The sequence below is a fragment of the Pleurodeles waltl genome, chromosome 4_2 (genome assembly GCF_031143425.1).
Source record: "Pleurodeles waltl isolate 20211129_DDA chromosome 4_2, aPleWal1.hap1.20221129, whole genome shotgun sequence".
NCBI classification, from domain to species: Eukaryota; Metazoa; Chordata; class Amphibia; order Caudata; family Salamandridae; genus Pleurodeles; species Pleurodeles waltl.
The window spans coordinates 559,508,465-559,532,899 of NC_090443.1; the positions used below are offsets into that span (position 1 = coordinate 559,508,465).

The 24,435-nt window shown below is 43.8% G+C and overlaps 1 protein-coding gene across 1 annotated transcript in view; it reads right to left on the reverse strand.

Moving 5' to 3' along the window:
* LOC138293099 (complement factor H-like) overlaps positions 1-14,091 on the reverse strand; it is a 639,206-nt gene extending 625,115 nt beyond the window's left edge. Inside the window, exon 1 of the mRNA XM_069232111.1 lies at positions 13,937-14,091. Within this exon, the coding sequence (XP_069088212.1) occupies positions 13,937-13,994 (58 nt within the window). The 5' untranslated portion in view covers positions 13,995-14,091. The remainder of the gene's footprint in view (positions 1-13,936) is intronic.
* Between the last annotated feature and the right edge of the window lie 10,344 nt (positions 14,092-24,435).

A 24,435-nucleotide genomic window follows, 5' to 3' on the forward strand; every position in this document is an offset into this window, starting at 1 on the left:
AAAAGCCCATCGCTCACCATCTTCAGGAAGAACCTCAAGACGTGACTCTTCAGGTGAGGCCCCTTCCCTCCTCCCCCCCCCCAGCGCCATGAGAACCTCACAGGTGAGTAGCTGCGCTTTATAAATACTGATTGACTGATTGAAAGCTAGTTGGCAACTTCAGAGACAAAGACCTGCCTTCAGAGCTTCTCACTGACTGGGCACTGTGCTGATAGGCTACAAGAGCTGCCAGTGCTGTCAGTCTCAGGCAGCTACGTTCTGCTGCACTGAGACTTGTATTTTCATTGCAGTGGCTGCTAGAATTACAGTGTCCTATCCAAGCCTTTAGTGAGAGTGGTCCTGGTAGGTGAAAAACAAATCACCCCCTCCCCCTGCCTCCAGCCCACAGGGGAAACGCTTGACTTCTTGCACAGCCAGTCCGGCCCTGGATAGAAGAGTAACAATCTAAGGTTGAGAATTAAATGTTTCAATTCTTAAAATAGGTGATTGTGGATAAATCATTTCAAATATCTAAAGATATAATGAGTGGTTGCCTGAGTATCTCAGTTACTCCTGTTATCTCCTACAAATAACTTTCCTCTGCAATCTTCCACTCTATGTTAATCAATCACACTCCTTTGCTCCCAAAGTCTTTCTGAAATCCTTCCATCTTCATGTTTAACACTGTATCTTCTTCTTCAGCAACACTGTATTCACTCTGTGCATCTGCATGGGCTTCGTTACGCCACCTATTCTCCTCACCAGTAAACACAACATTTCCTTTTCTTTGGTTAAGCCTTTCCTTCAATAGCCATCCATACTTCCGATACACACTTTCTCATAGAATAGCGACTACAAATGTTTCATATGTGACTATCGCTTTGTTGGGTCTGCAGAGAGGCTGTGGGAGAGATGGGGGTGTGAGAAAAATGTACCACCTTCAACCTCAACTTTAGAGCTATCAAATGTGCTTCATTGTTAACACCCATATACAACCTAAACTCTCCTTGACACCTACAGGCGGCTCATTCACAGAATACACTATGCAAACTCCTATGTTGCATAAAAAACTAAACTTTATACAAGACACATCTAGAAACAAGTACTGGCAAAGCCAATAGGTCTGGTGATCACTGCCAGCCTTTTGGCTTTGTCAATGCTTATTTTGTTTGTGGAAGAGCATTAGATAATGACTGTTTTGAGTTGATCCATTGCTCCATGCTTAATGCTGTAGTGGGCAGAACACATATGTGAATGACACATGAGAGCAATGGATGAAGAGAGCTGGCTGAAAGCTCCTATAAGTGTATATATACTTTTAGTAAAATCAAAAGGTCTTGACTAATGCCAGACTTAAAAAAAGCCTTAGCGAATGCAAGATGAACTATAAGATATGAAATACAAACACGGACTGCATCATGGACTGAAGGGTTTTTAATCTTTTACTCGGATTCCGCGTGTGTTGGAGGAATATGTACTATATATTTCACCAATTAAAATCCTATAAATAATACCTGTTCTGACAATAACATGTAGATTTTGCTACTTAACACACCATTATGGTAAATAGTGGTTTTCCCTGTTAGGTAGCTGTAGGTTTGACCTGCTGAAATTAAGGTGGGCTAAGGTATTTAAAGCACCTCGTAATTGGTGGGTGTAGTAAATGCCTCCCAACTCAGAATTTGTCACCCCTGCACAAACAGCGGATTACTCCGGGGTCGCAAAACACTACCCCATTCATAATCAGGACCCTTATCTCAAATAATTGCTACTTGTTTTCTGACTTCAAAAGAATAAGACAAAAAAATGGTACCCAGTATGTAACCGTTTATAGTCATTTTTAGGGTTGAGCCTGTGTAGCATGCGCTTGCGCAAGCGCATCGCTTGCGAGGCACTGTAGTATTTAGAAAAGGGCTCAGAGCCCCGTCCATGTCACGTCAGTTTCTTTCATTGGTTCGTTGGCTTGCCTTTTAAAAGCTGCTTGCTTTCGTTAATGGAAGGCATGCATACGTCATGCCTTTTCCAGTGGTTAGTCCTCCTCGAGCGCAGCGACCAAGTACTGAAAACATATGAGACTTGCTGTTTTCCATCTGGTTTGTGGACTACCTTTTCTCTTTTTTCGCAGCACGATCTTGCTTGTTGAGCAGCGTGCTCGCGCACTTTTTTGTTCCCCATTTAATGAGGCAAGAAAAGTCCGGTTGGGAGTTTACAACTGCTAATAGCTCTAACTCTGAGAAATTCGAGACCCGTTGCTTTGCAAATGCTTGTTTAAAAAGTGCTATCTCTGAGCCCTGGGAGGACTAGTCCCACTTACAGGGCCGCATGAAGGCCTTCATACTCAGTCTTCCCTCCTTGAACAGGTCAACAGAAAATGCCCTCCAAGCCAATTGCCACTACACATGCACACACAGTTTTTGCTCTCTCTCGCCAAGATCTGTGTATCTTTGCAGATTTTAAAACTTCGCCTGGATTTCGCTTTCATCAACAGAAAAACTATTGTGTTGACACAATTTCTCAACACTAAAGCAAAGCTCAAAGAACGAGCGGATTACAGCTATGGTTCAATAATGCAAATAGTTGCTAAGCGGGCAAGTGCCCAAAAACAATCTAATTTTGTAGGAACTGTGTTTATTCTACAAAGTGATACAGAACGTCTGCCTGTTATTCCGGCTTTCACAATGGTTTACGGTTAGTGACCAATTCTTGCAATCATTTCCCGGTCTACATATCTATTAAATACTGGGACACTTCCAGAAGAAATGTTGGATCATGCTTCCTAACCTCTACTCTAGCCACATAGCCTTTGGTTGAGAACTGTGGTGAACCCGTAGGTATGCTAATTTGTGCTGCCAGGCATTATGCCGGGTGCTGCTATATGTGAACTTGACAAGTGAAAATGAAGTTGTGATCCAGGACCTACACTCTAATGAATGCATTCTCATTATGTCCTTGGCACAGGAATTTAGACCAGGACTTCTTCAACTATTACCTTGCATGCCTTTATACTGTCACATAAACATCAACTACCACTTTAGTCTATTGTTAATTTGTAAGTTACCACCACCTTGACCTTGTTAACCCCTTTCGCTGCCAGGCCTCTTCCACCTCAGGTGCCAGATGATTTTTGGCTATTTGGAACAGTTAACGCTCAGTCCCTCATAGCATTTTGTCCATATAAGCTATCCACGCCAAATTTGCGGCCTTTTTTCTCCAACATCCTAGGGATTCTAGTGGTACCCAGAGTTTGTGGGTTCCCCCAGAGGAGACCAAGAAATTAGCCAAAATACAGCAAAAATGTCATTTAAAATAAAATGGGGGAAAAGGGCTACAGAAGAAGGCTTGTGTTTTTTTCCCCTGAAAATGGCATCAACAAAGAGTTTACGGTACTAAAATTGCCATCTTCCCAACTTTCAGGAACAGGCAGACATGAATAAGAAAAACATATTTTTCAACACAATTTTGGTATTTTACTGGGACGTACCCCATTTTTACAATATTTTGTGCTTTTAGCCTCCTTCCAGTTAGTGACTAAAATGGGTGTGAAATTAATGCTGGATCCTGGACAACTAAACATTTCTGAAAAGTAGATAAAATTCTGAATTCAGCAAGAGGTCATTAGTGTAGATCCTACAAAGTTTTCCTACAGAAAATAACAGCTAAAATAAAAACATATTGAAATTGAGGTGAAAAAAACTGCCATTTTCTCCACGTTTTACTTTGCAACTTTTTCCTGCCATGTCAGATTTTTAAAAGCAATATACTGTTAAGTCTGCTGGACTCTTCTGTTTGGGGGGTATATAGAGCTTGAGGGTTCATCAAGAACCCTAGGTACCCAGAGCCAATCAATGAACTGCACCTTGCAATGGGTTTTCATTGTATACCGGGTATACAGCAATTCATTTGGTTAAATATAAAGAGTGAGAAATAGGTGTCAAGGAAACCTTTGTATTTCCTAAATGGGCACTAGATAAGGTGTTGAGAAGCAGTGCTTATTTGCACATCTATGAATTCCAGGGCCCCCATACCAGCACGTGAATTACAGGGCATTTCTCATACAGACGTCTTTTTTACACACTGTCTCATATTTGGAAGGAGAAAATGGAGAGAGACAAGGGGCAATAACTTGCTCTTCTATTCTGTGTTCCCCCATGCCCCCTCATAAAAATGGTACCTCACTTGTGTGGGTAGGCCTAATATCCACGACAGGAAACGCAACATGGACACATCACATTTTCCCAAAGAAAGCAGACCTGTTTTTTGCAAAGTACCTAGCTGTGGATTTTGGACTCTAGCTCAGCCGGCACCTAGTAACACCTACCAAATCTAGACATTTCTAAAAACTAGATACATAGGGGAATTCAGAATGGGGTGACTTGTGGGTCTCTCACCAGATTATGTTACCCACAATCCTTTGCAAACCTCAAAATGTGGCAATAAAAAACATTTTTTCCTTACATTTCTGTATGGAAATTTCTGGAATCTAAGAGGAGCCACAAATTTCCTTCAACCCAGTGTTCCCCCAAGTCTCCCTTGAAAATAGTACCTCACTTGTGTGGGTAGGCTTATTGCTCGCGACAGGAAATGCCCCAAAACACAACATGGACACAGCACATTTTCCTAGAGAAAACTAACCTGTTTTTTGCAAAGTGCCTATCTGTGGATTTTGGCCTCTAGCCCAGCCTTTTTTAAACTAGACACCTAGGGGAATCCAAGATGGGATGACTTGTGAGGCTCTCATCAGGTTCTGTTACCCATAATCCTTTGCAAACCTCAACATTAGGCAAAAAAACACCCTTTCTGGTGATAGAAATTTCTGGAATGTAAGAGGAGCCACACATTTCCTTCAAACCAGCATTTCCCGAAGTCTCCCAATAAAAATGGTACCTCACTTGTGTGGGTAGGCCTAGTGCCCGCGAAAGGAAATGCCTCAAAACACTATGTGGGCACATCAAAATTATGAAATACAAAATGACCTATTTTTGTGGGGGGCACCTGCATTTTTGGTCCTGGGCTCAGCAGCCATATATGGAAATCTACCAAACCCAAACATTTCTGAAAACTAGATACCCAAGGGAGTCTCTTTGCATGGATGTGTCTGTGTTACAAGCTATGGGGTGGCACAAAGGTGCTCAGTGGCACAGTTTGGAGAACTGTGAAGAATCTGAAACCCTCAACCCCATTAAAACTACTGATTCTGGGTACTGTGAATTCTCTTCAAACTAAATAAATGTTTCACTCCTTTTAAAAATACTGAATATAGAAGGGAATTGCTAACAAAAGTGAGTCAAAGCAGATACACGCATGGTTATCAGAAACCATCTCCCCCCGATTGAAGTCAAAGAACAAACATTACAAAGTAAACTTCCATGTCCTAATTATCTATTTTTTGCACTACAAGATGGGACACTGAATGACTTTTGTGAGGGAGAAGAAGTTTCATTTGATGACTGAATACACACTGCCTAGCAAAAGGCTTTTAAAGGGATAAAATGATTATGGACCAAAAATATTCATGGGCACATTTAATAGCTTGGCCTAAACAGAGAGGCAAGCCTTCATAGAAAGGTGTGTGAAATGCTTTATTATGTACAGAAGTCAAAGTACGTAAATGACCCACAAAATGTTACACAAAAGATTAAAAAGAGGTCAAATGGCATTAAAAGAAAATATAACTGTTCCACCATCCCACAGGAAATAATAGGAAAGGGCATTTCAGTGTAAACCTAATGGAGCAGTATCAATGCTGAAAAAGTAAAATTTCCTTGTGACTTGGGACAAAGTTAGGTCAGTCCATGAGTCCACACAGTCGGCATGAAGATGAGGATTGAATCCATCAAATTATTTGCATTATTTAACTCGTCCTTGGAAAGGTTTTTAAAGGTCAGTTTTACTCAGTGGGTCTAGTCAGGAGGTTGTATCCAGAAATTAGGTTGAATAATTTGGCTCAATGCCTCAGTCACAATTCTTGAGTCAGAAGAAGTTGCACTGCATTCTTAAGGGCATTTCATGGACCATCATTCATCAAAACATGCTTCTTCAGTGGCAAATGTCCTGTATTACTATGCAATGGAATATTCAAAGCAGAAGTATGTTGTTGATTTCTGTCAGAAATGGCCCTATCATCAGTGTCTTAGCCAGACGTGGGTCCCTTGCTCACTGGGCCTATTGGATTCAAGCTACCCTGGCTGATGAGGAGTGCTACTACAATACTGGTCCCAGGATGCTTGTTTCTGGTCCAGGGAGGACCTGGTCTGGCAGTTGCGGCTGGACTGACATGGCGAGCGAAAGAACAGTGTATTAAACTCAGCTCTGTGACTCTGGGTGAATGTTTGTCACTATCCACTGTCTTTTTGTGTTACTAGAGAGTCTGCAGCACTGCTTGTGCCACCCACTCATTGCCCTTTAAACTTGTCAGACCTGGCATTGCAGAGCCAGTGTGTGCAGTTTAAACTGCCATGTCGACCTGGCAAAGTAAACCTTTTGCCAGGCCTAAAATTTCCTTTTTATTACATATGTCACCACTCGGGTAGGCCCTAGATAGCCCCTAGTGCAGGATGATTAAAAAGTGGGACATGTACTTTTAAGTTTTACATGTCCTGGTAGTGAAAAACTCCTCAATTCGTTTTCACTACTGCAAAGCCTATCTCTCCCATAGGAAAAATCTGGAGTTTCCTTATTGCATTTCATAAATGTGATCTCCAAATGGGAACAGGTAATCAGTTCATGATCGATGTCTCTGAAATACCAATAAAAAATCATAACTTATGAAGTCAGATTTTAAATTATAATTCTGAAAATGCCACTTTTAGAACATTCTCATTTTACTGCCTTAGTCATTGAGGACCAGATTTAAGGAAAAGCGGTGCAGAACGATGCTTTGCCAAAATTGGCAGCGCCACGCTGTCACTTTAGAAACTCAGGGATGCGCTGAATTTAAGTGAATACGGTGCACCTGTGCGTTTTCCCCTGCTCTGGCACTAAATTTCACAAAGCTTTCAAGAGAACTGGAAGAGTGTCCTTTCTCTAATCCAGCAGTCTGAAGACAGCTGGGTTAGAGAGGTATAAAATGTGCATGTCTGGCTTGCCGTCACAAGACAGGAGGCCAAAAAGACATGCACACTTTAAACATAGTTGTACAGCTCCCTCCTGCCACCCAGCAACAATGGCCCTACCCTGGCCTGGAACTCAGTTCAGGACAGGAGGATGGAAAATAAAATGGTAATAAATTAACTTTTTACCATTTTATTTTTCATCCCTGGTGAGCATTTTAGGCAGGTGGTGATGCTCCTCTGCCCTAAAAGAGGAACCACCACTGCCTGGAGTCAGGACAGGGAAGGTAGGATATTTTCAAAGGGAAAACTCTAGAAGCATACTAGGGTATAAATAATGGACCTCAGACACCAACTCTTCAATACACTTCTGGGCATGTAGATACTGTGCCAGGACGAAGGAATGCTGTGCTGCTACCAGAACTGCCACTCTGATGGACTGCTGCTCCACGGGAACTGCAGCCCTGCTGTGCTGACCTACTGCCTTCTTGCCTAGGGAAGAACTGGACCTGCAACTTCATCTTGAACCCAGGACGCCAGAGTGACTCCAAGGGATAGTCTGCTGGTCTCCTGATCTGAGCCTGAAGAACCTAAAAAGGCTCCCCAACCACCTCCCCGATCCAGCTGCAGTGAGTTTCTAGGCCTTCCAGGCTTACATTTCTTTGATGGGATATCCCTTAATGAATCTCTGTTATAATGGGCGTCCACTTACACTTTCTCAAATATGCAATATTTTCCTGCTTTGTAACATTTCCACAGAGCTGCTAGAACTTTTCAGCAAAGGTTGGCCATATCATATAGCAGGTGTGTGACTAATGTATGCAGCAACAAAAGCCAAATTATGTGTAAAGGAAATTAAAATAATCTAATATATTATAAAAACAAAATATTATGAACATTTTCATAAAAGACGGCTGTGGCATTATTATCAAGCTAACTTGCCATTTTAATGTATTTAGTTAGAAAATTGATTTAAACGCTAAAGATGCACTGTTTTTTTTTAAGATACAACTACACACACTCAGCCAGTCATATTCATGATGTCAGTCACCAACAACGCATTATTTCATCTTGCATAGGAGCACAGGAAATCCATTTTTATTAAAACTGCATTTTCCACTTTTCAGAGAGAAAGAAATTGGGCAGAATATATAGAATTCTGCACTCAGCAACAACAAGGCTACACTTACCAACTTATTTTATTAATTTAGCGCATTTTAGTTGTGTCACAAAACGTGTTTTTCGTTTCCAGCGTACTGTTGGTTCACACCACAATGCTTCCAGAAACATTTACTCTATTATGAAATAGTCTAGCAAGGTAGTAAAGGATATTGCATAAAAAAGGAATCAAACTTTCCAAACTGTTTGAACTACATGAATGTATTTTACGTTTGTGTTTCTGGCTACAAAAAAAAAAAAAAAAAAAAAAACACACATCCTTCTGTCCATCAATTGGGGGCCTATGTACCATCTGAGAAAATATTAATCTGTTTAAATACCTGCATTCACGCATCAGTAGCTGAGAGCTGATCAGTTAAGAGTCAGGTGTGGTGTTGCACCCTTTGTGCAGCAAACTGAATAACTTTAGATATATTCAAGCTACAAATATTACATTACAATCTTCAAATTTTGCAATAGAGAATGGATTATGTAGCAAGTGTGGGAAACTCGTGAATATAGGGAAAGTGCTGAGGCAACGACATCATTTTTTTTTAGGTCAAGCGCGCAAGCACTTCTGACCTGTTGTTCTCTCTTTGGAGCTTTTAACCACACCCATGTCATGGCCATCACTTTCATTTGTTCGGGGGCTTGCCTTTTAAAATTCCCTTGATTTCATTTGTGAAAGGCATGCATATGTCATGCCTTTAGCCCTCCTCAAGTGCACAGGTCATCTACTGAAAACTTATGAGGCTCCATGTTTTCTGCTTGGTTTCTGAACTACTTCTTATTTTTATTTTCCTCACAGCGCTATCTCGCTGGGCAGTAATCTAGAGCTTTGCATGACTACCAGTTTACTTCTATTGTTTACCCAAGTGCTCCTTGGCAAATTCAAGATTTTGCAAAGCGCAATCGCGCTCGCTTTAAAAAAAATATTTTTGTCAATTTTCCCCCCATCCGGTCCCTAGCCCCACCCTCCCTCCCCTTGAGATTTGCGGTGGCAGCCGCTGCACATACACATTGCCACAAGTCCTCTAGTAAATCTTGGAGCCCCTATTTATTTGCTCCTTTCACCATTAAAAATTATCTGGAGACCATTATGACCCCCTGCAAAGCAGCTTAGTTAAACCGGCTGTGTTTTTCCCCGTCTTCACTCATCCAAACTACAAAAGGGACATCATCATAAAAAAAGGAAGCAAAGGCGCGTGGAGCGGAGCCTGAACCTGAATTTGCATTTTCAAGTTTTAATCCGGCTGAATGACCATGATATTTGTTGAGCGCCACATCGTGCTGCTCCAACCAGCATGAAATGTTGATTGGATCTGTTGGACATTGCAGAACGAAGCCTTTACCTGTATTGCTCATTCATCGTTTGCTCTAGCAGAGCAGAGCCTTTGTCTGCATTGTTCACTCAAGAGCTCTGGCCTTGGACCAAGCACCTTACTATTCTATGTCTGTTCACCATGGCTCAGGATAACCCTCCCAATTCCTGGGCACTTTGTCTCACCCGTCTGTCCCTTGGCAGTTTGAAGATATCACCTTTGATTTGCTTTTATTTGCATTCGAAGCTGAAGGTAAGCTGAGCCTTGCCAACTGAGAAAAAAACGTAACTTTCTCCTGCTATTTTAAGACTGATTGCAATGGTTGGGGCTAGCTTTCTGATTCCTGGGCACCTAGACCAATACTGTTGATGCATAGCAGAGTAGAAAAGTCCCCCACACCTGTAGCCATTACATTTGAAGTTGCAGTATGCCAAGCCCTACTCATTAATAAATTCACACATACAATTTAACAAGAAATGTATTAGTGACAGAGGTGTCAGTTGATTCAGTTGTCTGGACTTTGCAGCTTAAGTTTGCCTTTCGGAGAGGACATCAGTGACGCCCCAGAATGATGTAGAGCTACTGCTCAGCACATAGGCCCATATTTAAACTTTTTGACGCTAAACTGCGCTAACGCAGTTTAGCGTCAAAAAATTTAGCGCCGTCTAACGCCATTCTGAAGCGCCATGCGGGCGCCGTATTTATGGAATGGCGTTAGCCGGCGCTAGCAGACCGGCGCTGCCTGGTGTGCGTGGAAAAAAAACACGTAGACCAGGCAGCGCCGGCGTAGGGGGAAAATGGCGTTAGGGCGTCTTAAAATGGGGCAAGTCAGGTTGAGGCAAAAAAATCGCCTCAACCCGATTTGCGCCATTATTTTCGACGCCCAGACGCCATTTAAATGACTCCTGTCTTAGTAAAGACAGGAGTCATGCCCCCTTGCCCAATGGCCATGCCCAGGGGACTTATGTCCCCTGGGCATGGTCATTGGGCATAGTGGCATGTAGGGGGGCACAAATAAGGCCCCCCTATGCCACCCAAAAAAAATTTAAAAATATAAAAAATTATACTTACCTGAACTTACCTGAATGTCCCTGGGGTGGGTCCCTCCATCCTTGGGTGTCCTCCTGGGGTGGGCAGGGGTGGCAGGGGGGGTCCCTGGGGGCAGGGGAGGGCACCTGTGGGCTCATTTTGAGCCCACAGGCCCCTTAACGCCTACCCTGACCCAGGCGTTAAATAGTGGCGCAAATGCGGGGTTTTTTGACCCGCCACCTCCCGGGCGTGACTTTTGCCCGGGAGTATAAATACGACGCATTTGCGTCGCCGTCATTTTTTTAGACGGGAACGCCTTCCTTGCATCTCATTAACGCAAGGAAGGCGTTCACGCAAAAAAATGACGCTATTTGCCCATACTTTGGCGCTAGACGCGTCTAGCGCCAAAGTATAAATATGGCGTTAGTTTTGCGCCGAATTTGCGTCGAAAAAAACGACGCTAATTCGGCGCAAACGGAGTATAAATACGGGCCATAGTGTCTTTACCAAGGGGCAGAAAACCTGCATGGCCCTCATATTCAAAGCAGAAGATGACCTGCCACGGATGTCTATGCAATCCTAAAGTGATCCTTTTACAATATAATACGTCTCTGAAATTCTCCATACAAGGAGATCACATAGACACAGCGCTAATGGTGATGTCTCAGTGATGACTGTAACAATGCTGCTTATGTGGATCGCTCGGAGCTATGAGTGAGTTCGGTGACGTACGTGGTACACGGTCTTTGCAGCAGGCATATTAACCCTCTGCACTACTTTATCATGAATGGAAACTGTTCCTACACAAAACTGCCTCTCTTCAGCAGGAACATTAATAATCAGAGTTATCTTGACATTTTTATTGTCGCCTGAAAACTGCTCGGCACACAAGGAACACTGCAGCAGTTGTTTTTTAAATCAATGCTATTTCTAAACATGACACACCTAGAAGTCCGCGCCAGGTGAGGCTGCACTGGTCGCACCATGGTAGGGTCGGTCCTGCATGGTCCAGTATGATTCCTTATTTTTACGCCAAAACTTTTCAGCAAGATAGTCCCACCAGACCAAGGTTTTTTGGTTATGCTGTGTTTATTCACGTCCACTTCTATGATGGGCTCTCTGTTTTGCTCTTGGCATTCCTCTAGCTTTCATGCACCAGTGTACAATGCTCCGCAGAATCCTAGCTCAACTGGAACTTACTGGCAGTAATACATTTATTTGACCCTATGGTGAATTTATCCTAGGCTTAGAGGAAAATCGAATCCAATTGTGAAAGTGAGATCAAACCAACAGTGGTCATCAAGATTTCCAAAAAAATGGGTTTTGAAAGGCAATCATACCTAGGCCACGTCTCATTAGTTATGCAACAGCTTCTTCTTCTGCATGTCTTCGACAACTGGCGAGATGATTTAAAGATTAAAAAAAACAACAGTGATAACATAGAATCTGCTCCTGCTCACTCCAAGCCTCCCCGGGGTCAATTAGCGCATTCCTCTGTTTCAAATTCTGAAGATGAGGTCATATTCAGGAAACTCTTTGAAAAAAACAATACTAGCCCTGTGACTCTTCACTACTCAGCTCAATTTCCAAACTTTATTTCATGATGGGCCATGTCATGAAACTGTTACATCTACAGACGGAACTCATTGAAAAGCGACCTTGGCTATGCAGAGGCAGGATACTCAGACCACAGGAAGGGTTCCCCAGTCTGCTTCGCCCAGGACTTTGGCCAGGCAAGGACATGCTCATGGCCACAGTATCCCTGAAGGGTTCCCACTGGCAGTGATGAGCACCATGCGTGGTCCAGGATGTTAGACAAAAGACGAAAAAAGGCCCAAAATCTTCGTTTTGTCAAAGAATTCACGTGCAGAAAAGATATCCAGCAACAAATATAGCGTGAAACTTTTCTCACAAGCAAATCACAAAGGTGTTAGAACAAACTAACCTCTCAACTTCAAGAAGTTGAAGATTTATCAGATGCATGGCACTTCTCTGGTATAATATTAATTCTGCAAACCCCCCACAGCACGTGGGGCTTTCTAATTCCCAAATGGGAGAGTTAAAAAAAAAACATAACTATGTTTTGTCAAACGTTTATGGCACTACAACGCTTTTAACAACGTCAGAAAGGACAAAGAATGATTGGCCTACACAATATAACCAAGGAAACCGTTGTCAGACCGAGACAATGGCAACCACTGGTTATTTAAATGCTCTTTGCAGTGACCCCTCTGAGAAGTATCCAGATAAAAACACTGACTTTTCAAACAACCCTTTCAGACATATGTTAAACTTGTCTTAGAGTTTGGGGGAATAACCAGAGACGCATTGTTTCCTGTAGTTATTACGCAAAACTCCCCAGCAGCTAGCAGAGGTCTTGTGGAAATGAACTGGTGCGTCCTGTTACCTGCACAGTTCTCGCTGATTTCCAGAAATGTTTTGAAAGGGCGGAAGAGAAAAAAATGTCTCTGGGGCATACTTTTACGAGACATTTTTTCCTCTCCCGCACAGTTCCTGGTACTTTAACTTGGTAGTCTAAACCATTTAATTTAATTGTTTATCATTATAGTTTACACATGGTATAGTTAAACCATATAAGCAGTAACATTATCTAAACATTTCCACATATTCCAGCAGAAGTCATACAATGTAAAAGCAAATTCAGGCAAGTGAGGCGCTATGCATTTTTCTCCTTGTCATCTCGAACACTGGGCTAAGTTACATTAAAGATAGGATGGATAATACTACAAAATTCTGAAATTAGTAACACAGCTGAAGCCTCGGTCTGTCGCATAAACAAAGCAACATTCTGAGATTAGTAATACAGGTGACCCTCAGTGCCTAATATAAAAACGCAACATCCCTGGCGATGGAACAGAGTGAAGTTTTCTGGCAGCATTACTGCTTGCAAATGCCTCTGATTTAACGGTCAACCTCTCTGTCGGCACAGATCCACGGAAGGCGGCCGAAGACATAGAAGTGGTCTTTTTGTTGGTAATTAGTAACATGACGCCACGAGAGCAACAAGTGTCATCCCTCATCGATGTTACGTCACAACAGCGATTCAGCAGAAACGGATTCAGCTTTTCCTTTTAAATGCTGTTGACAAATGTATCTTAGGCCTTATTAATACGGGTTGCCTTGCATAACCGTTTTTTAAAAACCTATGACGGACAATGAGAAATTAAAAATAAATAAACAAATGCAGAAGGAAGATGGGTGTAACTAGGAGCACTTGAACAAAAGCGTAGCATGCCGATGTCTGATGTATGTTTCCAGCGAGTGTGAGAATCGTCGCTTAATTTGACGCGGTGGGCACCAACTCTATTTTTTGGGGACCGAGTCCCCCCATACTCGGTCCAGTATTCCTGTCACGCGAGCTTGGCCACTTTATCTTACCTTGCGCACTGCAGCAGGCCCACAGTATCAGAAGGACGGAACATCCCAGCGTCTTCATAACGAAGCCGGAACAGACTAGTCCGCTCGCACCAACTTCTCCGGCTCTTTGCCCAAAGTGGGTTTAACCACAGGCTGGCCTTCGTTTTTAAGCCGCTGTACAAGGTACTGCAGTTCTCGGGAATTCAGTTGCAACACACAGGTGGGAGAGGTTATGCAAACTTAGCTATGTGGGCGGTCAGAGCAGCTGAATCCCGCATTCCTGCTGTGTGCCGAGGTCACTTGGCTTTTCAGTCATTAAAGACCCCTCCTCCACCAAATCTGGTTAGCTGCGTCTATGTTTGAATAATTAGGCAAACACCATTGTTCTAAAATAAACTTTGATTTGACGTAAATCTTTTTTTCTTTCGCGTTGTTACATCACATAGCGATGCCTTTTATTTAGTTTAAAGAAAGACTCACATCGCATTAAGAAAAAACATCCTAACTTAGACAGAGAAACGTAGATAGATGATACACAGTTACAACATAAAGGCGACATAGGAGGAAGGAAGGAGAGAAAGAATGGAATACTTAAACACGGAAAGCAAAAGGTAGAGGGCAATAAGAGGCGGGCAAACAAAAAGTGCGTGAAAATAGACGGCGGGCATAATAGAATGAAAAGAAACAAAAATTGGCAAAGCCAATAGGTCTCGTCTATGGGAGAGCTGTTGACTTTGCCAAAAAGTGCCGGTACTCAGTACCGGAGAGTACCGGCCCATTTAAAGCACTGCTTTTAGCATGTTGTAGAGCATAGTGATTGCTATGCAGCATGACTGAAATTTAAAAAAGGGCTATAAAGATTGTAAAAAAAGCGATATGATGTGGGAAGAAAAATAGCGCTTTTTTCCTCATATAACATTTACGTACCATCCTGCACAGCAGCCACGCTGCTTTACAAAATGGCTGAAAAAATTGTCAAACCAATATCTCTCATGTACGCTAGACTTATTCACTTTGCCAGTGCTTGTTTTTAAAAAAAAAAAATGATTGCTAGGTATTGATAGGGATTGATTTTTGCTGTTGCCAGGAAGGACTGACGAAGAGCCATCTTTGGAGTTATGTGCTGCATAAGTGGGGAGACCTCTACTCTGAGTGGGAGTGTTCTGCTCACAAATAGCAAAAGCAAATGATGTAAACACATTTGCAGCAATGGTGGTGTTGTATACAATGACGAAACTCTCCACAATGAAAGATTGAGTAGTACACGCTTTATTCAACCCCAGACATTAGTAAGTCTCCACCCTTCATATAACCTCCCCTCTCTGGCTTCAACTGCTTACCTCAGTATTAATTTCAAACACAACATTCTATTACATGTAAACAGAATCTAGAACCCCGCCCCCAAAAAATAAATATAAAACACACACAATACCTAGAACATGCAAATAACAATAGCCCGCTGAACTAAAAATGTATCACATAAAATCATTTAAATACACAGTTTTTTTGACACAACAACATGATTTACTTTGCACCTGCTTATCCTGGTCACCCAAATGGGTAACATTTCTTCCACCAGTCTCCTGGTAACCATAGCAGTAGATATCCTGTACCTCCTCCATATTCCTTTCTTCTACAACTTTATCATACTATGCGCCATATTTATACTTTTTGACGCAACTGCGCGAACGCAGTTTTGCATCAAAAAATGTAACACAGGCTAACGCCATTTCTTAGCGCCACCCTTGCATCAAATTTATACTTTGACACACGGTGGCGCAAAGCACAGGTTAGAGTCCAGCACCGCAGGAGGCCCTGGATGAGATGGAGGAGATGGTGGCAGCCGTCATCCCAGAGGAGATCGTTACAGGAATCGCAGGACAGGACAGCGCAGACTACCAGGAAACAACACATATTTGCATGGGGGGACAAAATGCCTAAATGGTAATTGCAAGCAGGGGGAGGTACATACCTACTACACAATGCATGTCAGCCATGGAAATCAGGCAGTGGAAAGGGGAAAGGGGCACGGCACAACACAATACCAACAACCTTTGTATGGTCAACACAATACCAACAACCTTTGTATGGGGTACTCCGCCATGCCAAGGCTGCTGCAAATGCTGTAGCAGACCAGGAGGGTAGGGTAGAGCATAAAACTGGGCAGCTGTCACAGGACAGCTGGTATTGTCAGAACGCGAACTAGGGGACAATGTCCAGTCTCAGGCCATTTCCTCAAGCGGCATTTACCATTGACAACAGTTGCCACTATCACCTGTGATGTGTGTGCTGGTCAATTAGGAAATGGCAGTTAGGTGCCCATGGAACAAACACACCCAAAATAGAGGGTTCAGGATGACGACGTGATCAATCCCCTTCAATTCCTAACAAAGTGTAAATCCTGTCAAATGCTCATGTCTATAGGCGCAATAAACATCATGTATTGTTACTTACATTATGAAGTACACAGCAGTAATGTCATACCCATGCTGCCCATTCCAGGGTCTACCCCGTGCCTGTGTTACAATAGCTGCAATGCCACCTTGCAACATCTCAACTGTCATACTACTAAGACAACAGCATTGAGGGGGAGGACATATGTGTCCAGCTAGTGAAACACACCCATACAGTCATAAGAGGAAATGGAACACTTCCAGGCCCATCAGTGCAATCCAATGTAGCACACATTGGCAAACATCAACATGACACACTACCAATGCTGACACCTGTATCGTGTCATGCCAATGCAATACATGGTATGTGCTAGCTCTCAGCAATGTATAGCTGTATGTGAAATATCTTAGAGTGGGTCAGTCCCATATTGTTATGTGTGGTGCAAGTGGCCTCAGAACACCAACAGGCATTGCAAGGCATCACCATGCTAATGAAAGTAGAGGGAGGGGTGAGTAGGACAAGAAGGTGGCAAGACACAATTTGGACAGACCTACACCTAGAGGATATGACGCAGACAATTCCCCAAGCTGCCCACATTACATGTGACATGCAGGTGAGGCATAGGCCTGTGAGAATGATAATATTAATGACAGGGACAATGAACAGGAACCAAGATTACAATGTTCAACTAATAGGAAGTCAGTGACGTCACATTAGAACTGCCACAACACAGACACACTAATTGTACAATATCTCATTGCAGAGGACAATGGATCTCCTGTGGATATGCCTGTCCTGGACTACCCTAATGACATTGATGACGAGCTGACAACCATTAGCCAGGAAACCCTCCAAGATGTCCTGGGAACCCTCCAGACCCCACCTTCAGTCGCAAGTTTGAGCACAGATGTAGCAGCCATCACAGAGGACCCACCCACCACCCCAATAGTACGACCAGCCAGTTCAAACACAGCTGAGTACTCTGATGACACTGGGACCACTTTTGAGAGGACAGTTGTGGGAGTCCAGCGGGAGCTGGCCAAGGAGGTGCAGGTGGGGATGCAAAATATGTCAACCAAACCTTGAGGGGATGCCCATGTGCATGATGACATCCGCAGAACAGTCAGCAGCCATGCAAGTCCAACAATCCCTACTGCAAGGACTACAACAGAGTGTGAGGGACTTCACCACAGCAGTTAGGGAGTTGCCACAACACCTGGCTGCCCAAATATTTCATTGCATGCATGACTACAATCATGACCCCCTCAGGGCCGACCTGGCTGCCTACCACAATGATGTTGCTGCTATACTCAATAACCAGCAGCTCCTCCTTGCTGCAGTTATGCCCTTAATAGTTCCACAGTTTGCACCTACCGGGAATTCAGAGTCCACTTCTCCAAACATGAAGTGCGTGTTGCTCCCTCAAACCCACCACCACCAAGCGCAGAGGAGACTACACACACATCAGAAGATGAAGATGTGGAACAGATCACCTTCATCCGTAGGAGTACCCGGTAGCACCAGTCCATGCCACATGGGCAGTGATTTTCACATGTCCTGTGCTTGATAACATGCCCATCTTGCTACAGTTGATAACATGCACTGTTCTCCAACATACTGTTTACCTTGCTACTATGGACTGCAATAGTCTCTCACTACCTAATTGCCAATTAATGTTCCTCTGCACTGAATGACATTCCATCACAGCATGTCCAATGACATGTCCCTCACCCTTGCACTTGTGTTGCCTCACAATAGAATGCGTCACACTAATGGACTTACAATCCTGGACTGTCGAGACAGGGCCACTCATCTGAAAAGCAGGATGTCTGCAGGGGCAATGGTATGCCCCGACCTCCTGGAACACCTCTCGGCACTTCCTGGTGGACACAGAAACCCCGGCAGGTGTCCCAAAAGGAAAGGGGGAGTGGAAGAGAAAGAGACAAAACACTGCCACGTCTTGCCGGTCCAGCCGGGCACCCTGTATCTTCGGGGGGCAAGTCGTTGTTGACAGAGTGATAGTAGAGTTAGTGCACTCAACTTCCTTGAAACTGAATCTCTTTTTCTGATATGGGCACGGGTGCGGTATAAGAACACCGGGATGCTCCAGCACTTTTTTTGGATAATAATAACTTTTGGCACAATTACTAACACTGCATTACCAAAAACCAAAACTGAGTACCATAGCAATAAGTACTGCAACACTAGGGCTGGCTTCACAGAGATTCACTGTTGCACACTACAATTAGAACTGTGGTTGCACTTATCATGCACAAGAAAGACAAACAAGGGCATTCATTATATCACATATTACTTTCCTGCATGCATAGGGTTAAACTAAAAGGAACAAAAGCAATCCAAGAAATACAAATGTCCACTCTGGGTTTAAACAGTTAGGGTGGCACAGTTTGGTTTGGTTTCACTGTGTGTGTGAAAAACCCTTCAAAAGCAAATTCCTCAAACCTGAAACACAGGCATGAATTATACAATTTAAATCCAAAAATTATGCTATTAGAGAAAGAAAAGTCACGTAAATGCTCTTTTAAAATTGCACTGTTACTTTTTGTAGTACTTGAGCTCAAGCAGATTTCCTGAAGCACATTTAGGCAACTAACTACAATAATAATGTAGAATGTTCAAAAATGCATTTGTCCCTTCAAGATAATCACTCTGCCAAAATACGAGGTCTGAAATACACCAGCTGTTCTAGGAAAGCGCGCCGCTCAAAGAACAAACTCCCTGGAGAATACGAGTCACTTAGTTGCAGTCTTTTCCAGAGTGCTGGAGGAATGCCTGGTGTCAGCTGGTACAGGAACGAAGAAAATAATTGCCTCAAAAGTCCTGAATATGAGGATGACAGCAGGGGCTGGACAGCCAAATCAGATGCTGAGATCAGGAAGCAAAACAAAGCCAAGCAGGGAGGCATGCTTCACTCTGCTATTTATAGCCAATCAGGAAAGCAGTTAAGTTTCCACATGTGGATGAGTCACCACACTCAATTAGAAGCACATGTCTACACCATACCCAATTAGAAGCACATGTCTACACCTGCTCACATTAGCAAAAAAAATTGGTAAAACAAGCATTGATAAAACCAATTGTGTAACACAGCACATTATGTTTACTTAGAAACATGAAGGTTTAACCAAAAGCAGAGATATGATTCAACCCTAATCCCTGGGGATGCTGACAGATAATGCAGGAGGCACCTTGGGGATTCCTGACATGGACTATGTAAATATTGCACTACAGCACTTTAAAATAAACAGCACCTACACAACCACTTTGTCTCTGTGTAATGTGACACACCAAATATGCAGGAGTTTTGTGATGCATGTAACATGTCAGTGGCCACAGAATGACAATCTAATAGTGTTGAAAGAATGTGAGCTGATATCTATGCACAAGGGTCTGGATTTTATCATCATCTGTGCTGCCTGTGGCTTATTTCTGAAGCTAAAGCATCACAAACAGTATAATGCTGTGTAGAAAATGTATATGTCAGGCCCAAAGTATCTACAAGATGAAACTCAATGTAGCCCACATTCCGTACAAGACAATCATTGTGTATGTGACATACGACTCTAAACTTAAATCTCACACCCACACCATACAGCAGGAATGGATGTGTACGAGTGTTTGGACAATAATGTCACCTCGGAGTACAATGTAATAAATCATAGGTGTGATTTACATATACTGAACTTCATAAGATTATGACACCACTCAGTTTATCAGAGTTCACATGAACATCAGGCTGCAGGCAAACATCCCACAGTGCCCAAGATTCCAACACAGGACTCAAACGATGACAGCTTTAAAATCACACCTACCTTTCCAATACATTGGGAACCATAGTCACCTTGAGTGGTGGGTTCAATGATGGAAGATGCATAGAGAAGTAGCTTTGTTGTAGCTGCCAATGTGACAGCTCATTTGGGAGTGGGACTAACCATGTCAAGAATGGGGTGTGGATGCAGGATGGAACACACAGGCAAACACAAATTTGACACAGTACACTCATGCAAAGGCCCTGATCCCCAAGCATATGACACATACTGTAAAGGAGTACATAAAACTTTATTATATATGTATGAAAGGAAACTTAAACTATGTCAAACACCTAAACTAACCTAACCTATCCTGACTATACATTACCCACAACTGGCCCTAACTACCCTAAGCTAAACTTACTGACCACATGCAACTAAACACGCTAAAGATCAACCCCCCAACCCCCTTATATGACGGGACACGTGTAGGACAACATATACTAACCTAAACACATACTAACGAATCCTGACCAAATATATATTTTTTTGTATTTTTAAAAACCCCAACATCAACTCCCAACTAACCAACATGTAATAATATAACTCCCCCCTCAACCCACTTATCCTAACTAAACTAACAGCCTACTTTAACCTATCACTAAGCCCCCTAAACCCACACAAAAAAACAGTATGAGTAAAGAGGAGGGAGGGGACGGAATTAGGGGTGAGGAGTAATTAACTCAAAGGTTTGCCCTCCTCAGTAATTTTTTGATCGACCTCAGTCTCCTGCTGTTGCAGGCCACCTCTTGCTGGAGACTGTCCATGCACCTCATCTTCCGTTGCATGTCACGTTGGAGGTGGCGCAATGCTGCCATGTCCATAACTCCTGCTGTGGTGGTCTTTGTTGCACTCGATGTTGCAGGTGCTGGTACCGGGGTTGGAGGTGGTGGTACAGATGGTGCTGCTGTTGGGCCTTGTGCTGCGGAGGTTGAGGGTCCAGCTGGAGTTGCTGTTATCCCAGTGTCCACTGTGGTTGCAGTTGGTGTGGTGGTAGCTGTTGTGGCCAATGCTGGCCCCCCTTGGCTAAAAGCCCTCCATGCACCTGTGGCTCTCTCGTGACGATACGGCCTACCCATCATGCGGTACCCAGCCTCCACATCGAGGATGTGCCTGTACCGCACTGCCTGCCTCTGAAACTTACGAATTTTCTGTGCATTTATGTGGGCAGCTGTAAAAAAGAGACAGGCAAACATTAGTGTCATCATTGTATGATGCATGCACAGATGATAATCTAACACTTCCTCACAAATAGCACATGTAGTCAAAATCACAGTACGGATGATAAAATGTCCCTGAGGGATGACATGCCAACGCAGCCTACCCATCACCTATCTAACAGCATAGCAATGCACAACAAGGTGTGTACTTAATTAAATGATCTGTGCATATATGTAGTGCTATTGGTCACATAACAAATGCTGCAAGTACTCAACATGTGCCAGGCCAAATAATCCCTATCTTATGGATCCACTGCAAGGCACCCAAGACTAGTTATTTGTATATGGAACTGGCAGGATGGTATGCAGTTGGTAATCATAAGGGGGCATTGCAGTTTGGTACACATGAATGCTTGAATTACACATCTGTCATCTACACTGTGACCATCACACCTAGCTACATATATTTTCTCCCCCTAACCCTGTGCCTCAGGTGGGATGGGAATGCAATACATATTTTTAAGCATCAAGGACAACCACTTAGCTTTGTCCAGCTGTACATGGATTTAGTCAGTGTGACACAGGTAAGGAGACCTGCCAACTAGGAGTGAGCCAACCATTGGACAATCACATCTACATTCATGTTTCCATTTGTGGACAACCATCAACATCAGATCTCACTGACACTTTTCCTAAATCAACCACATTGATGCAAGCACCCATCTGGCCTTGACCTGCATGCACACCTATAACATATCACTCAAGTGCCACATAAATGGAGTACAACATGTGGGGCTAGATGCTGGGGACAGTCATACATACAGTCCTACATGTTCATTAAATTACAGGGATGGGCAAGTTTGTGTGTAAAACTGATGAATCACTGTTTTGTGAATTAGGGTATGACTTGCTGACTAAATTATGATACTGGCCACCTCCAAATCAATTGTGGGCATACACGTCTGCCAGATCCCGTCTATTAGACATGTATCTGACTCCCTCCACACTGCACCGCCGTCCAGCACACCACTCCCTGCTGACAAGCAAAAGTGTCCGGCAGAGGCGGCAAGGAAGGCACACTCACCGTCGGCCGTTCTCAGCTGCTATCGTTGTTGTTGTCGTTGTTGTCACAGAGCCCTCCAGTGTGCCGTTGCTTCAGACCTGCTGCCTCCCCGTTCCAGACTCCTTCGCTCGTTGCCTCTCTGTTCCGCCCAGACCTCAGAAGAAAGGCTACCCCAGGACATGGCACTTCACGCAGCTGTTCGCCCTTCTAGTTGGCTCTGGGCTGCTCCCTGCCACCGCCACTGGGATCTCGAGAGCCGGAGTGATCTCTTGGCTTGGCACCATTGGCACTCATGGAGCCTGATCCACCAGACGCCCGCAGCCCGGAGGATGCCATTTAAAAAAAACATTTTTGGCTAAAGTTCACATTGACTCTGCTGAAGTCTGCCTGCAGAGAGTGGAGACTGTCACTCAGGGGGCGGTATCTGGGTTACCGTGCGGTTGTTGGAGATGCTGGACGCTGCTGCTGCCAAGGCTACCTTGCTTCAAGGTAGGGGCTAGGATCTTGTTGTACTATGAGGTCTGGCAAAATAAGGAAGGAGTACTTAAACCCTCAAATGCCCCTCAAAAGTGCAAGAAATGCCGTTGCGCAGTCAATGCGGGCAACGTCACTCTGCCCTCACCGTTAGCATCAGCCTCTGCAACTTCTGCTGCACCCCTTTCATCGGCTGCTGATTTATCCAACTCTGAGATTCCCAAGACTTATCCTCCTGTTGCTCTTACGCCTCATCCATGCTCCCTGGATCTTCGCAAATCCTCTCTACTGTCATATTTTAAGAAAAAACCTAAATTGGAAGTCTTGGTCAATGGAGGGGAGATAGTCGGAGCTAGGCCAGAGCACTTTTACGGAGTTTGCAGTCATTGATCCTTTACCTACTGCTCACGGATATTCTACAACTGTGGCACAAGTTTACTGTCCTGCTTCGCCCACTTCACCTGTCTTCACTCAGTTAGCACCTCAGAGTGAAGTGTGTCATCCACCACTCCTTGTGGACCAGTGGGCTGCACCTTTGTTAAACACGAACCCCTTCCAACTATTTTCTCCAGGGATCACTCCTTAAATCCAGGGGAGGGGGCATCCTTCTTAGTGGCATCTCCAGCAACTTTTCACCAGCTGGCTGGGCCGGAAGGGCAGACTGCAGATTGCCACGATTCCCTGCAGGATCAGGACATCTTCTTGCTATCCAGCCCCCCGGCAACCCAATGGATCCGCAATTCATCAGGCAGTATCCATCCAATATTACCATTAAGGTCCTCAAGTGGGGCCACTCACAGTTCCCAAACTGAGTTCATCAAAGGCAAACTCAACGATCAATCTCTCCTTGATCTCTCGTACCTTTTATCTGATTCCTTGAGCGGTGTTGTTAAGGAATCTAATCATGTGGCCTCCCCTACGCTCACGGAAACCAGTTCTGCCTGGCCTCAACTTCTGCAAACCCTTCATTCGACTGTGCTGGATTTGAATTACCATTCTGATAAACTGGACGTCCAAGTTGATCTGCTGAACACATTGGCTTCTTATGTAGCTGGTATTGATCAAAAAATTGAGAACCTCAATCAGCTTACTTCCAGAGCACAGACAAGTGCCAATTATGTTCAACCGACATGTTGCTGTTCCCCAATCATTGAAAGTTTGTCATCTCTTCCTAGCTTTTTAAGTTCAGTTGTATGTGAAATTAAAAGACTATTTTCACCGCCTGTGCCATTGGCACTCCTGTCGAATCCTATTGATTTGGTTCGGGGGACCACCGAACCGAAAATATTAGACAAACTTTGTCCAGTCATGAGTGTAAATTCGAACAACTCTCCCCGGTCAGCTGTCACCGGAGCTCTGGAGCTGGTCATCGAGGCCAAGGGCGCCTCTACGTCTCCTCCATCCTCCGCACCAGAGCTCGTGGTGCCTGCTTCTTCTCATCCATCTTGCACCCTTGTACAACCTGTTTTAGTTCAACCAATGTCCTCAGGAGTTGACCCTGTGGCTCAACCTCCGTTGAGCAAGAGGGAAAAAAAAGACGGAACAGTAAGCGGAGCCAACTTATCTCAAAGACCCTCGATTGATGTCCGATTGTCGGCG